General features: G+C 39.8%; 2 protein-coding genes across 3 annotated transcripts; both read right to left on the bottom strand.

The window, feature by feature from the left end:
- Positions 1–26: 26 nt before the first annotated feature.
- Positions 27–2,999, bottom strand: LOC148412859 (akirin-2-like). The gene is made up of 6 exons (XM_088433830.1): positions 2,805–2,999; positions 2,322–2,502; positions 2,081–2,218; positions 1,230–1,379; positions 658–729; positions 27–568 (listed from the first exon to the last, which is right to left on the bottom strand). The coding sequence occupies exons 2-6, from the start codon at positions 2,491–2,493 to the stop codon at positions 558–560; spliced, it is 543 nt and encodes a 180-aa protein (XP_088289956.1). The 5' UTR covers positions 2,494–2,502; positions 2,805–2,999; the 3' UTR covers positions 27–557.
- Positions 3,000–4,147: 1,148 nt separating this feature from the next.
- Positions 4,148–9,573, bottom strand: LOC148412860 (cannabinoid receptor type 1B-like). 2 transcript variants are annotated; one of them, XR_015867784.1, is made up of 3 exons: positions 9,366–9,573; positions 5,788–7,502; positions 4,148–4,828 (listed from the first exon to the last, which is right to left on the bottom strand). XR_015867784.1 is itself a non-coding variant. In XM_088433274.1 (2 exons), exon 2 carries the CDS (start codon positions 7,451–7,453, stop codon positions 6,089–6,091), a length of 1,365 nt encoding a protein of 454 aa, XP_088289400.1. In that variant the 5' UTR covers positions 7,454–7,502; positions 9,366–9,573; the 3' UTR covers positions 5,305–6,088. The 2 variants fall into 2 exon arrangements, 1 of the variants encoding a protein (XP_088289400.1); XM_088433274.1 differs by lacking the exon at positions 4,148–4,828 and having other exon boundaries at positions 5,305–7,502.
- Positions 9,574–15,626: the final 6,053 nt, after the last annotated feature.

Raw genomic sequence — 15,626 nt, forward strand, 5'->3', positions numbered from 1 at the left:
AAAGGTGAGGTCCATAGTCAGCAGGCTTCAAAATTAAAAGTCCTTTATTGTTTTTCTGATTAAGTACAATGGATTCAAAGTTATACCAGTAGAACAAATGAAAATAAATAAAACACTTGGTCAGGGAAGAAAATAATCTATTTGGCCTACTTAATTATGAAAAGGATCAAATGAAGGTATGACTTCAATCTTCCTTTTGACAGCAAACTCAATGCTGCGCCAACATATTTACACGTAACAAAGTGAAGAGTGAATGAGCTGGTAATGCTGGGAATTATCACAAAAAAGTGAGAATTGTCAGCACGCTCGCAGCTGGGACCAACCACACAGGTGGGAGGAAAGGGAGAAAGGGTGGAGGTCCGCTTACATCGGGAAGCACCGGGTTGTTTACAACCATTTGCTCAACCACAGAAATATGGCACAGTAATAAAACGTTTTGTTTAAACTAATCGGAATCTCGTAACAACGATGAGCGCTTCTTGTGTATTTTATTTTTTCCTTCCTAGAGGTGTCACACGATCCGTATGCAACGAGAGGCGGTCGTCCTGTGAGCGAGCTCAGGAAACATCTGGAGAGAAAAGCAGATGATCTCAAAAGTCAGAAAACAGATGTGTAACTGAGATAAAAATGTGGGAACGACACGTGGAGAGCACTCACAGCTCGCAGGTTGTTCACCGAATCGTCGCATTAGTTGGTCGTGCGTGAACTTTACAAAGGTGTCGTATTGTTCTGAAATGGCAGAAGAAACAAAAAAAAACAAAACAAGCTTGGATCTGGAACATTTTGTTTGAATTACTATTGGAATTTATCAACAAGTGTGACTGTTCGCATAAGAGCGCAGTCTACTGGCAGAAATTGCTTATGAATGGTGAGTATGTAACATTCACTGCCATTGATGGCTATAGATGCTAAGGCTCCATTTTTATTGGGCTGGCAGTGAATGAGTTAAGGAAACCTCGTTAATACAACAGTGTGTAAAAATCTTGCTATCACCGCTAGACTTCATGATTAAGCAACATTGATGAGATTGCAGACTTGTCGAGGCCAAACTGATGCATTGTGCCATTTTGAGTCTGGGCGTGCGCGATAAAAAGGTTAAAACAATTCAGCCTTTAACTCAATGTAAATTAATCTCACCTACGCACGTTGGCCGCAAGGCTGTGGTGAAATCAACAGTTGCAGTAACTGCACAAGCCTTATTCCACATTTGTCTGATGACGTGTACCGACCTGCAAGTTTGGATGTCATGGTTTCCTCATACTCCTCTCGCACCTTCTCTTCCCTTTCTTTCAGCAGGCGTTCACAGATCATCCCAACTTGTTTGAGGGTAAATAGCGGCTGCTCCTTCCTTGATGGGGAGACGCCTCCGGAGGGCGTCGCTGAAAAAGCCAAACAAGCATCTTCCCAGTGAGTCTTTCTCCAGTGTATTAAATGAAACTACAGTTACAGTATGCATTCCATACTCATCATTTAAAGTATTGCTATTATAGTGTTGGGATTTAATAAAATTTAGGCATGCATTCTTACATTTATGCATGGCTTATTCCGGTTAGGTTCCCGCTTTCATGCATAGTCTGACTGTCCGACAATTGCAGGGAACTACCAGTCATCAGGTGGTCAAATGTCAATTACTTGTCAAATGGATGAAGAGTGAAAAAAATGGACACGTTCGATTGTACTGTTCATGCAATCATTGTGGCACTATGTTTTCTTGACTATATTGAAACAAAACATTCTTGGTTAGTACGACACACTGCATGAAAACACAGAATTATAAATACAACATGTTTTTATCCATGTCTAGTTGAAAGAATTGTAAACAACAATGACTGAGGAAGTAAGACGTTGCAAAGATCATCTTGAAGAACTGAAAGTGACAGTCTTCTAAATAATTGACATTATTAATGGGTCATTTTGAAGCTATTGCGATGAAGGCCATTTGGGTATTCGATATTATTTGTTTTGACTAAACAACTCCATCCAGAGATGATGATATTCTGCCACAAGTACTTTTAAATAAACGTGCAATGTAGAGTATTACATGTTAGCAGTAGTATCTCGCATTTGGGTGTTAACCAACCTGACATGGTGGACTGGGATTGGGATGGAGGAGATTCTGGAGAGCAGCAGCACTCTGACGGCTGGTAGCCTCCAGCCTCTAGATGCTTCCTCTTTTGTATGCGTTTGTATTCCTGCTTGATGCTGTGGAGGATTTGTTCTGGGCAGGCAGGTTGACAAAAGATATTATTGTCTCAACGAGGCTGAACAACAGGTTGCTAAAGCCTGCGGGTTTCAACTTTGCTAGCTCGTAGGAAGATTACCTGCGCTCAATCTGGATGACGGCTCCCCAAATGGCGAGGGCTCCATGCTTAGATACTTCCTGGGGGACGAGGACGACGGAGACACGGGCATGCATCTTCGTCTTTTGGGGGAAGCGGGACTCATGAGCGGATCGAAATCCATGGTCCTCTTCAATGTAGCGCCGCACGCCATTGCTTTGAACTGATCAAAAAGGAGGAAGAGGTGTCAAACCAACCCGCAAATGAAGAGAATACATTGTCAGGCGTTTACGGTCGAAAAGATTATAGATTCGTCATCAAGGGCAGCTATTGTCATCGTGAACTTCTCTAATTCGAACCGCACTGCGCCGCTTATCAAGCACATGATAATCATGTTGCGCAGCTGAGCCTTTCAATTGGTGCTAACGAGCTAAACGTTAGCTCCTCGCGCTAGCTACTAATATCCGAAAACAAAGCGAACAGAAGCGTTAGCTAAGCCGTTCAAAACTGGATATCGTGTCTTACCTTTTAAACGAGTGTGTCTTGTGTCGCAGTTGAATTGCCTTCCAAGAGTGGCTTCCTGGAAAAAAAAAAGTTGAGGAAGCTCCCAGCCCAACAGCGGGCTGACTGCCGATAAAGATAGCGGAGCTAGCTACAGAAGACGTGACGCTGCTCGGCTTGCTTGTTTTCGATGCGAGACTATCGGCTTCCCCCGGTGGGTGACGTCACGCGTGTCCTAACTGCAATGCATGCTGGGGCTTGTAGTAAAGACCGCTCAAAGACGGACGACACAGGTGTCGACAGTAACGTTCGTATAACAGCTGACGTGAACAATTCGTGATTTTTTGTTGTTGTTTCACGTCATCATAGGTTTAAGGGCTTCAAAGTCACCTGTCTGACCGGACCAGGTTGAAAAAAATGAAACGAGGCGAGGTTTTTTTTTCACAAGAGGGCAGTATTGTACAGTTTTAAAACGCAGCCAAAAAATGGCCCATGTAAGACAGGTGTGTCCAAACCCGGTCCTCGAAGACCGCTTTTCTGCATACATGTTTTTACAATTTCCGTTCACCACCGCACCTGACTCAAAAGTTTGGGATCGATAAAAGGCTTCTGCTGAGCCTGCTGATGAGTTGACTATTTCAGTCAGCTGTACGATACTTAAAAAAAAGAATGATATCGGCCCTTGACGATCAGGTTTGGACAACCCTGCTTTATATATATATATATATATATATATATATATATATATATATATATATATATATATATATATATATATATATATATATATATATATATATATATATATATATATATATATATATATATATATATATATATATATCATTATTGGGAAGCTTCTGTCAAAGCTAGGGCACTCTCACTGCAGTTGATTTGGAGAAAACCCTTCACTTTGAATTTGTCTTGCTGCACACACGAACACTGAAGTGGAATCCTGTTAACAAATAAAGATGAATGAATTACAAATAAGAATTTTTATATTACTTAAATGTTAATTGTTTTCGTTATGTGGCTGTTAATCTCTTGATCACATCGTGACTGCTCAATTTAGAATTTATTTTATATTGATGATTTTCAAACAATACAGTATATGGATTTGCAGTCGCAGGTCACATTAGCTTGCTAGCAATGGATTTCAAACCCAGCACAATTTAGTCGTACTCATACAAACTGTTAAACGTGCATACGTCTTTTTTACAGCTTAAATGAATTGTGACACCAGTCATCTTTTATACTTTTATTAAACTTTGTTTGAGATTGACCTTCTACTGACAATGTTATTGATTAATTGTTTAGCTAGAGCTGCGCAATTGTGTGAATTATTTGTAAATTAGATGCACTACATGTTTGCATTTATTAGTTTTATTATAAAAAGACCACATGTTATCTTGACAATTTCATAATGAAAAAAAAATGCCTCTATTGAACACAGAATAGCACTATGGATGTTTGACATCAAAATGGCAGAGCCAATTTGTCACACAATGCTTTCCAAAGCACAAACATTCCCGTAAGAGCTGCAAATATTTTCTATTTAAAAAAAAAAAAAGCCAAGCATGTTTCACAGTTTTGCTTTGCAAAAAACACAGGAATTCTACAATAAACAACTGAAGAGTGGTGAAATGCCAAACATCAAAACAGCTTACATAACCACCCACGACTGCTTTCAAGTCACAGATGCTACTTTCTATCGAGTAGTCGTGCATTTTTCTACTGGATATTTTGGAAGTACAATACGATGGCCAAACTATTGGGGAACCTATGAGTCCTGGATGTATCCATGTAATCCATGTAATTTCCAGCATTGGTCCTGCACACCATGCAATTCTGAACACCAACACCAAAAGTACCAAAGCATTAAATAAATAAATAAATAAATAAATAAATAAATAAATATTACAGTATAAGCGTTTGGCCTGTGACTGACTGACAACCAGTCAAGGGCATGGTCGACTTTTCACCTGAAATTATCCGGGGTGGTAACCAGCTCCAGTGACCCTGAGCAGAATAAGCGCTCTAGAAAATGCCTGTAAGGATAAATAAAACATTTGTTCATCAATTTAGAATGGCCTTTGGAGGGCATTATAAAAACTTAATGGCTTTCTGATAGGAAAACCGTTTCCCATGCCTGTGATATGAAGTGGTTAGAATAAACAAGGTCATTTCTAAAATGTTTATGATCGAAACGTGTAGCACATTTTATTATTCACAAGGAACACTTGCACAATCTAACAGGGTCCAATACAATTACTTGACTAATGATGGCAACACATTTTATAGGACTCTTGGTTTTATGAATGGAGGAATGTGTACAGTATGTACTTTGCCAACCCTTGTTTATATTGTGCAGGTGTACTGAGGGAAACAACTGCAGGATTCAACTTTATTGCAAACTATATATATATATATATATATATATATATATATATATATATATATATATATATATATATATATATATATATATATATATATATATATATATATATATATGTGTGTGTGTATGCACTATAAGAAAGCCTTTTTTCTCGGTTTGTCCATTCCTGCATGCTAGCAGCAACTCATGTTTTTTTTTTTTTTTCATCATTTAAAACTCATTTTTACTTCGTTTTTAGATGATGTATTGTATGGACTAATGTGGAGTCTCTCAAAAAACAAACATCACCATTTGTATGAATGTCAGCAATGTAAGATGGCCGCTGCTGGTTCCACTTGTTGCTAGGTTGTTTAAGTGGCATTGTTAAAGTATGCATCAAAATCCATGCTTTGGACAAAATGTGATGTGGGATTCCAGTTAAGGAATGCATTTAAAAAAAAAAAATCATCAATCATTAATTTTTAAGGTTTCTTCTCATTTGACATTCATCGGCAAAATGGCTGTTTGTCACTGACAGGCTGATGGACAGTCCCTCGGTCCCAATACAGTATACGTTACAGTACAATACAATACAGTATAAGGGCAATTTGGCGTGTCCAATCCACCTACCATGCATGTTTTTGGAGTGTGGGAGGAAGCCGGAGAGCACGGAGCGAGCCCATGGGCGGAACAAGCAAACTCCACACAGAAAAGCTGGAGTGAGCTGGAATTGAACTCGAGTCTCTGAACTGTGAGGCGGACGTGGTAACCACTTTCTCACCATGCCACCCTACAGAGCGACTGCTAGTCTTTAAAATAGCATATGTCAAGATCAGATATCACTCTTTGGCACGCTCCACATTTAAAACCAAGAGGACAAGGAGGTGCAGCCTATGCTAAACAATATTGAAGACACATTGTCAGAAGGCGTTCACACTGAATCGGCCCCAGATGTCGTATCCGTCACTCCAGAGATATATACTTGTGCCACTTTTACGTTGCTGTGCGTACCACTACCTCCGCTATCTTTACCCCTGACGCTCCTGCTGTTCCAGTCGCTCTCGCCGCTGCTATCCGGAGATTGCGTGCTTCCCTGACAGAGGCGGCATATGGTACTGAAAGCCCTGCGTAGGTCCTTGCTCCTCATGGCGTAGATGATGGGGTTGACGGTGGAGTTGAGCAGGCACAACATGCTGCAGAAAGCAAACACTGTCTTAATGAAGTCATCCACTTTCCCCAGGAGGTCGTAAACCATGATGGCGAGGAGAGGCCCCCAGCAGATGATGAGGGCCACCAGGATGAGCACAAGGGTCTTGGCCAGGCGGAGATCCATGCGGGCCTGTTCGGGCCTGACGGTCTGAACCTTGGTACCCTCCGCCGTGTAGACGATGATGCTCCTCTGAGAGGTGCGGCTCAGCATGCGCACAGCGTGGTGGTGCGACTTCCACAGGATGAACATGTAGGCATAGATGATGAAGAGCAGCAGGGCGCTCGTCATTCCGATCCAGAACATTAGGTACCGCTGGTCGATGAGGGGGAAAATGTCCGAGCAGACCGAGTTAAGTCGCTTGCAGTTCCAGCCAAGCAGGGGCAGCAGTGAGAACACTATGGACACACTCCACATGAGGCTGAAGGCCACCACCGCTTTGGTCTTGGTCACGATACGCTTATACGCCATGGGCCTGTGGATCGAGATGTAGCGGTCGATGGCGGTGAGAAAGAGGCTACCCACAGACGCGGTGAAAGACGCGATGACGCCGGCCAGCTTGAAGAGAAAAACCTCTGGGCTGTCCTTCCGGTGCAGGACGTGAAAGTCCAGGAAGCTGTAGACGAAAATGATGCTTCCGATGAGATCGGCCAGAGCCAGGCTTCCTATGAAGTGGTAGGACGGTCGGGATCGCAGCGTCTGCGAATGTAGGATGACGCACAGCACCACCAGGTTCTCCAGCACTGTGAACGTACCCAGCGTGAGGGCAAGGATGGCGATGGCCAGCTGCTGGCCAGGAGTCAGGATCATAAAGCACTCCATGTTGTCCACAAAGTCCTCCCCGCACTGCGCCGCCATCCCATCACTCACATTAGTCGGCAGGAACTCTGACATGTTGGTGGGGAAAATGGGCGCCACGGTGCTGTAGATGACCTTGTTTGGGTTACTAATGGACACAGAGTGCATTTTTTCCAAACGAAATCCATGCTTGGCGGTAGTGTCATCATCGATGGCGTCGTTGGAGTCCAAGTACGGCACGATCGTTGTCAGTGCGCTCATTGTGGCGCCCGACAGTTTGTGCAGTTTCATGGCTGAGTGGTGCCGCTAAAGAGGGTCAGTGGACTGGTGTGCTAACATTCTAAAAAGACAGTACAGTATAGCGCATTAGCATCCTGCACAGGACTGTACACGATTGATTAAAATGAAAGAGTTTTGCTCTCATTTGTTTTGTGAGATATGTTATAATATTTATTTATATAACTATGGCAGGTTTCATTTTGATTTATTGACATACAAACCACTACAATGGAAAACAGAAGCTTAGTTATTTGTAAGCTAAGTGAATAGATGGAGCAGTTATTGTTACTGAGTAAAATATCAAATGAATTTCACTCCAATCATTCGTCTTGCTACATATAAGTCATCTTTTAAAGACTGACAGAAATTCCACATTATTTGGACATTTACAGTTTTACATTTTTTCACAGATTTTTTAATCCGAGTTTGAAATGTCTGACTGTGTATGAATGCGCCATATAATTATGTAGTTACCAGCTAGCACTAATGCTACAGATTTTTGGCATATAATACAATGACAGCATAATTTATTAGTCATTTCCTTGCATCCTTAATCAGTGATTGAACATGATTTTTATTAATGACGGTGTGTTGATGTAGGTGGAGTTGTGATGTGATGGCAATAAAAGCGGAGTTGCTTGGTGGCGTAAAGCTAACTAGTAGCAACTACTGCTCCGAAGGCCAACTTCAAAATAAAAGCTTTCTACAGCCATAGCTCTGACGTCCTTGTAATATTTTTTTCCGTTTGTTTTGAAGTTTGCCTTTGCAATACGCGACTGTCATGTGACGTGGTGTTGTTCGTCAGGAAATGTTTTTGGCTTGTAGTCAAGCAGAAGTTCACCAGGGCTTTCAGTTCTCGACTCACTATAATGCTTTACAGTTGTACCTGCTCCTTCTGTGTGGTCTTAGGAAATTCAGACCAATACCTGCTGGCAGCAGCGGTTTTTCCGTCATCACAACATCCCTTTTCGGACATATTGTTTCAGTTTTGCTTTACAGCTAAAATGCATTTTTTTTGCCATTTTTCCCCAAAATATTCAGAGGCTGAAAATTCAGTGCATACCTAGTTCCTAATAATTTGTGTTTTTGAGTGCAAGTGCCTGAATTTTAGAAACAATACTCTCTAAATTATCTTGACACATCACTTGCATTTGACCTTATTAGTATATGTACCCATAATGAAGATGTTGTAACTGCATGTGTCATAAATGCAAATGTGGCAGACAGCGCAATATGTTTAAAAGACGCGTGATGATGTCATTGTATTTCCTGGGTTGAGGCGGTGCATCAGCCAGCTGACAGCAGAACAGACAAGACAATAGTGAGAAAGTGAACAGTTGACGGCAAGGTTGCGAGGCCTCGGGGGAAATCATGGCATTCGGTATGTGGGACAGTCTAGGGCTTGCTTATCAATTAAAAGCAGGTCATTCAACATGAGGCATTTTAATTCAATCATCATCCGTGTAATGAAGTGTCAAAATGTCCACGCAGCCATTTAGAGTCAAGATGATTTCAATTAGTAGTAGACATGTTTTGCATTAAAAGTAACATTGGATAGAGGTGACTTCATATTATGCGTGAAACTTCCAAGGGGAATAAAAAATTCTTGCCAAGTAATTTGGGATAAACTGACAAATAACAGTCAATCGTTCACTTCTTTGTTAGCATCAACATGATTGTTTACGTTTCACTTTCCACCCTCTCTCCTCAATAAGTTTTAAATAAAACATTTCCATTCAGATTTTAAAGATAAGTTTTTCTATATCTTTATCTATATTTTATCTATATTTTCTTCATGTTTTTATCTTAATTCTAAGGCATTTTCAAACCTTTAAAAAATCGTCTTCCAAAACAGTACTTAAATAACAGAACAAAGCTAACAAAATGCACATAGGAATTGAAACAATAAGGCACATGCACATACCTCGACTTGGCCCTTGTCCATGACTCAACACTGATGTAACGCATCAAACTTAAATAAGCATCTTATGTTGTTGCAGCAACTCCAGCCACAAAAAAAGTAAATAAAAATGCACTTTCCCAAGCTAAAATATGTTTTCTGATCACTTGCCCGTTCTTTTATCACATGTTGACTGAGATGAGGATGTCAGCAAGAGTAAAAGCAGGCAGGCAGCCGGTGGGGGTGTGCGTCAGTGTGGGTGTCTTCTTTTTTTGTACGTGTGTGCGCCTGGTCACATGGTGTCACACGCACGGGAGGTGAATGCGCGTGCGCACCCTCTCAGCTCACGACCCAAACCACCTCGTTATGAATAAATAAAGAGGCAGGCAGCCACATGCATACATACACTAACAGTTGATGGTATTAAACTAAACAAAACAAAACAAAAAAAAAAAACACTGATCAGCGACTATTAGGTTTGGGGAAAAAAAGATTCAGTGAATAATTTGTTGTTATTTTTATTTGTAATGATAACAATGTTAATACAAATTCAATGAGGATCTGTTTATGGTTATTACATTAGCTAATTTATTTAGATATAGTGGTCCTTTGGCCAATGGGTTTATAGTTCATTTTTTGACAATGCCACCATCATGCATGAATAATATCTCATTTTTCAACCCACTGATGAAAGATGAGATTGGTTTTTAATATAGTAGTTAGAATTCTGATAGAAAATAGAAGATAGAAGATAAAGCATCACCAAGAATTCTGATCATTTGATCAAATTATGAACTTACAAAAGTATCATATAAATTAGACATGCACTCTCACCATCCAACCCCTCCTCACACACACATCAGAGGCAGCCCGCCCACCTTTGAGTGTCATCTGGTAACATGCTGAGTGGAAACACTGTATTTTCAGCACTGATTGCACATAGGCGCTCATCTGCTAGAATGATCTCGTGGTCGTACCAGAGCTTGGGAAAATATCTTCGAAAGAAGACCCAAATCCATGTTTTTGTTTTTTTGCTTTGTGTTTTCCTGGATGAAAAGTTAAAAATGTTAGAAAGCACTCAAACAATAGATCAATATCAAATTAGATGTGCTAGCCTCCAGTTGCGAAGACAAGCCCACCAAAATCAATTGTGCTAAGCTGTCTGGCGAATTCACCGGCAGAGGCAAACCTAAAATAATGGTGTCCGTTCCTCATAGCCGTCAATATTAGAGCATCGCAAGCCTTTTGTCATTTCCCAGACTGCATTGTGTTGAAAATATCTCTTCCTGACTGAAATAAGGGTGCTAATTACAATGACGAATGCCTGCTCACTGCTTTGATATGATGGTGTTTTCTAAGCCGAGGCACAATCAACTCAAGACAAGAGCGACGTGATTTGGACACCTTCTGACCTTGCTTCTAACTTCACTTCACACAATACAGTAATTCACTGACTATTTTGGATTCTTTTTTTAAAGTACTGCATTGCCACAAGTGATGAGAAATTCTTGCAGGCTTGCACGCAAGCGCATTAATTGTTGTGCCACATTGTTTTGTGGCCAAATGCGTGTCTTTTTCCACAGCAACAGCCATGTAATTTGCACTAGAGCACTGCGGGGAGAGTAGTGGAAATAATTGTGCAGCTGCATCTGACAGGAAAGGAAAGCAAAGGAAAGGCAAGGAAACGAAAGGATATATATATATATATATATATATATATATATATATATATATATATATATATATATATATATATATATATATATATATATATATATATATATATATATATATATATATATATATATATCCACACCGTATTTTTCGGACTTTAAACCACAATTTTTTTCTCATGCTTTGAGGCCTTGTGGCTTATAGTCCAGTGTGGTTTATGTACATTTTTTTTTGCTTGCCACCAAGAGACAATCCACCGCTAAAGCAAATGTGTGTATCTGCTCAAGGTGTAAATTTAAGGAAAAAGTATGAAATGGAACTGAAAAGATGTGAATCAATGGCTGTGGTCAAAAAGACTTTTAAAAATCAATTCAAAATAAAAAAATCATGTCAATTGGAATACGTTCTTGTATAAAAGTTTGTGACATGAAAACTTGATTGAAAATTGATTTTGAGTTTGTACTGTTATTTAACTCTGCAGTACTCTGTCGGTGTTATGTTAAAAATATTCATCCAGCCGTCCATTCTGTATAAATACATTAGTGCTAGGCTTGTTCAGTCTGTTTAAGATTGTATGTTGCTGTAAGCAGACAATAAAAAATGTTATGAACAACAAATACAGACAAAAAAACGTACCGGTACTTAAACCATCTTTCTGTGCAAATTTCTGATGTTATGACCTGCACTCATAAGTGCAGCTTATCCGTGACAATTTTTTTTTTTTTGCTCAATTTTTGATGCTGCGGCTTGTATACCGGTGCGGTTTATAGTCCGGAAAATATGGTATATATGGCATAAGTTTCTTTCTACATATCAACACAAAACTAGTGTGATATCTCATGAATACATCTTGTTGTATTGCACAGTATTTTGCAGATGCACATTTTAAACAGGGCTAATCTCGTAAACTAATCTAACCATCTATATCAGAGCAGAATGGTGGATTTTCTCACTCTCTAGAGTGGCCACTGGAAAGCTCGCATCTCCTTCACGCACCATTTAGACACATTAAGATCTAGTTTATCTGTGCTGAACATAGGGATGATCACAAGCACTTAGCATGTGGTTCAGTGGACGCTCTCTCGCAGAAACACTATGCAAATGAACGCTTCAGGCTCATGCATGCACCCATGCAAGCACACACACAAACACACACATATTTGTGATGTTGGCACCAGGAGCTCACCCCTTGAGTTCCACATAATGATCTCTGTGTTTGCCTGAAAGGAAATGAACTCATGAGATGGTCATGAAAGAGAACAAGCGGCGACGTGAAGCGTGCGAACCCCGACGGCCCCTGTGGGTCGCCTTGCTCGAGCCAGAGCCACACTGTAATACTTTTTGGCCTGGGCGCAGGTGCGCAGTTCCTAAGACTGACAAGAAACCCAAATGGGCCTGACTACTGTGACGCAACCTTAACTTTACCCGAAATCACCTGGGCCTTTTCTGTCAACTGGATGACGAATGAAATGGAGTGGAGTTTTTTTTCCACTTCGCTTCACTGTTGTTTAGGGATGTGTGCTACTTTTTGATTTAACCAAACAAAGAAGTCAATTCACTAGAAATGATATAGGATACCTGTCATGTTGATAAGAGTGTTACTCCGTCTTCTGATTGGTTCATTTATTCATCCCGCTGATCGGTTGATCTTAGAATGCGCACCCAAGATGGATGATTTACAGAAGAGTCCTTTGTTATATACGATAATAAAAATAAATTAAAAAAATAAAAACTGAGCTTTATGTAGGCCAGGAAGGCCCGAATTTCTTTGCCCCAAGATCCACTCCTACTTTTCCAGCAGGGGGGCTGAGGGTATGCATGTAGCACGATGTCTCCACACAATCATCCACCGCAGCATGCACGCCAGCTCCCACATCATAAATAATAAAGAAAAATCATCAGTATTTCTGGTGAAATTAATAATATATGATCATTTACCTTTTAGTTGTTTTAGCCCTGTTGTTTGCGCCTGTTTTTATTTTATTGTATTGCATGTCTGCCGTTGTTATGTGTTCTATCTATGTTACCTTTGTGATCAACCGGTCAACTGCGATCATTGACAACACGTTTCCAAATTTGAATGAATCTGAGAAGCTGTTAACATGCCTCATTAGTTGCTGCTGTTTTGGTTAGCCAAGGAGTTCCAATAAACGCTATAATTTCTGCCAGTGAATAAAAGTGTCTCGGAACTAAAGTGTTAGTAGTTGCCACCTGTAAGATGTTTAGTCACTATTTGAGGAAATAAAGAACTTTCCTTTATCATAGTTTAACACATGAACTGATTTGATTGGCATACATATTTGTCAGGTAGGGCACAAGTGTGGCCCCTCCAAAAAGCAATCAAAGCCATCTGTGCTGGAAAATACATCAATGGTTACTGTGCATAAACATCTCTATAGGCTGTCGGCTGCCGGCTGCCAACCATCGAGAGAGAACATTGGCATGGCATTGGCTATTAAACACATCCACGCACTTCTTATCACTTCTCGGCTTGGGGCATAATTGACTGCAGGCTGTCGCGTACGTGCCCTAAACTTCAATCCGTAGATACAGATATTATCCCCCGTGGCCCCAGCTCCAGCTCATCACTATACAAAGTGAGGAAACAGCTTCTTATCTTCTCTCCTCACCATCCAGCTTGACACGTGCTGCTATGAATATTTTTCTGCTTTATTCACCATGTGCGCAAACTGTACAGCGTGTGGCTATGTGCGCCCGTCTGGAAACCCTGACACACGTTCGTATTTTTAAAACAAATATTTGGGGTGAAAGCTCCATCAAAAAGCTATGCACTGGCTCAATGGTTCCCAACCGTTTATGAATGATTTATACGGCCTGTGAAATATTTTTTCGGTCAAGTACACTAACCAACACAAAGGATTTTGGATGAAAAAAAAAGAGATTTAAAACAGTGCTGTGCCATTCATGTCTAATTCATTAAACTATGGAACTACATGTATAATGCTATCTCTGTATGAATTTTATTCAGGATTTTCAGAAGATAGATGATATAACCATCTGTTTTGCCCCAAATTTGCTTCACTAATAAAGATGTAGATCTGCATTAAAACTAGAGACACAAAGACGCACAACATTCACAAAGCAGTCAATAAAACCTAATAAGGCAATGTTGCTTCATGTTCCAATCAATTTGCTTTTAATTTGAAAAAAATGTATTACAATAAAAAGCATTAGATTAAATACAGGATGAGGATACTAGCAGACACCCTGTTAAAATCACACATACACTCTGATGTGCCGTCAATTGATAACAATTACACTAGTTTTGTGTTGAATCGTTTTTTTATTTTATTTTATTTCATTAAGATCAATTTTAGTTGAAGTTATTGAAATAGTTTCTGTTAACCATAATTACAGCTAATTTTTTTTGCTGTTGTTGCAGTGCAAATGATGTTAGCACATTGCTTTTGCAGTTTTTTTTCCCGCTCTATGTTTGTGCGATGCCGCCGTCATCACTGTACAACGTGCACTTTTTACAGGGTACACGTCAGCTCATTAGTGCGCTCCAGTTTTGTCTTTGCACAGGTTCAAACCCCCGCTGTCAAATTGTCGTCAGGTCAAGGGGCCATGACCACCAGAGTTGGAAGTGCATTGTTAAATCCTGATTGATTAATGGCATGTCACGCTGCGGCACCTGTTCCCACATAGAAATCACAGCGCACTATGTATTTGTTTTGGAATTATTCTTCTCTTTCTGACTCCCTGAAGAGTTGTGGGTGGAAATCTGGCTGTGCTTTAATGTGAGAAAGGGGGGGGGGGGGGGGGGGCAAGTGTGGAAATGAAGCTTTTTCAGTTATTTTCTTGATGTATAGGGGCCGTGGGTACCTGAGTGTGGATTTAGGAAATGGTCGTTAAAATCCAGTGGAACATCACAATTCGAATACAATTTGTTTTTTGGTGCTGATGGCCCTCTGATATTACCAGATTCCATTACCAAATGTTCTCATTTAGATGGCTTTTGGGTGGGAATAATTAGTTTAGGTTGCACAATGGATAAGTGACTTGCAAAATTAGCATCTCTGGCTCACTTTGTTGAAAAATTTGAATTTCATTTTAGGTCCTTCTTTGCCGATTTTGCTGTGCCAGTTTTGTCCTTACTTTCTCGTGCCAGCATTGCACAAAAATGCTTGTTAACCTAAGACTCTAAATTGTATTTGTCTATTGGTGATTAACATCTTTAATCACTCATACATTATTTGAATCCTCATGTCCAAAAATTTTAAACATATACAGTATTTGGAAAAAGCAATAAAAAAAATAATCTTTTTTTTTTTTTTTTTTTACAACAATTATACAGGTTAAAGCTTCGTCTAAATCATAAATGGGTTTATTCCGGCCCGTGAAATGATTTTGTAAAGTATAAAAAGGAGCTGATTTTTTTTAAATAAATAAAATACTTGACATGTTTTATGATTATGAGTAATGTTCACGTTTTATGATTAACAGTGATATTGTGCTTTTACTATTTTGGACAGTAAGAGAAAATATTAATACATTTGAACTTGTTGTTTTAAAGTTATACAAATATATACCATGATTTTATTGGTCTGGCCCCCTTTGGAATAGATTTTTCTCCATATGACCTATAAG

Source organism: Hippichthys cyanospilos, chromosome 14 (assembly GCF_059441005.1).
Source record: "Hippichthys cyanospilos isolate Australia breed blue-spotted pipefish chromosome 14, RoL_Hcya_1.0, whole genome shotgun sequence".
NCBI lineage: Eukaryota > Metazoa > Chordata > Actinopteri > Syngnathiformes > Syngnathidae > Hippichthys > Hippichthys cyanospilos.

What these genes read in the sequence shown, in the direction of transcription:
- LOC148412860 (XM_088433274.1), bottom strand. Translation starts at nt 7,453, where the DNA reads ATGAAACTGCACAAACTGTCGGGCGCCACAATGAGCGCACTGACAACG.
- LOC148412859 (XM_088433830.1), bottom strand. Translation starts at nt 2,493, where the DNA reads ATGGCGTGCGGCGCTACATTGAAGAGGACCATGGATTTCGATCCGCTC. An exon ending in GTCATCCAGATTGAGCGCAG is followed by an intron (nt 2,219 to 2,321) that starts GTAATCTTCCTA and finishes CTGCCTGCCCAG; the next exon opens with AACAAATCCTCCACAGCATC. An exon ending in ATCCCAGTCCACCATGTCAG is followed by an intron (nt 1,380 to 2,080) that starts GTTGGTTAACAC and finishes TGGCTTTTTCAG; the next exon opens with CGACGCCCTCCGGAGGCGTC.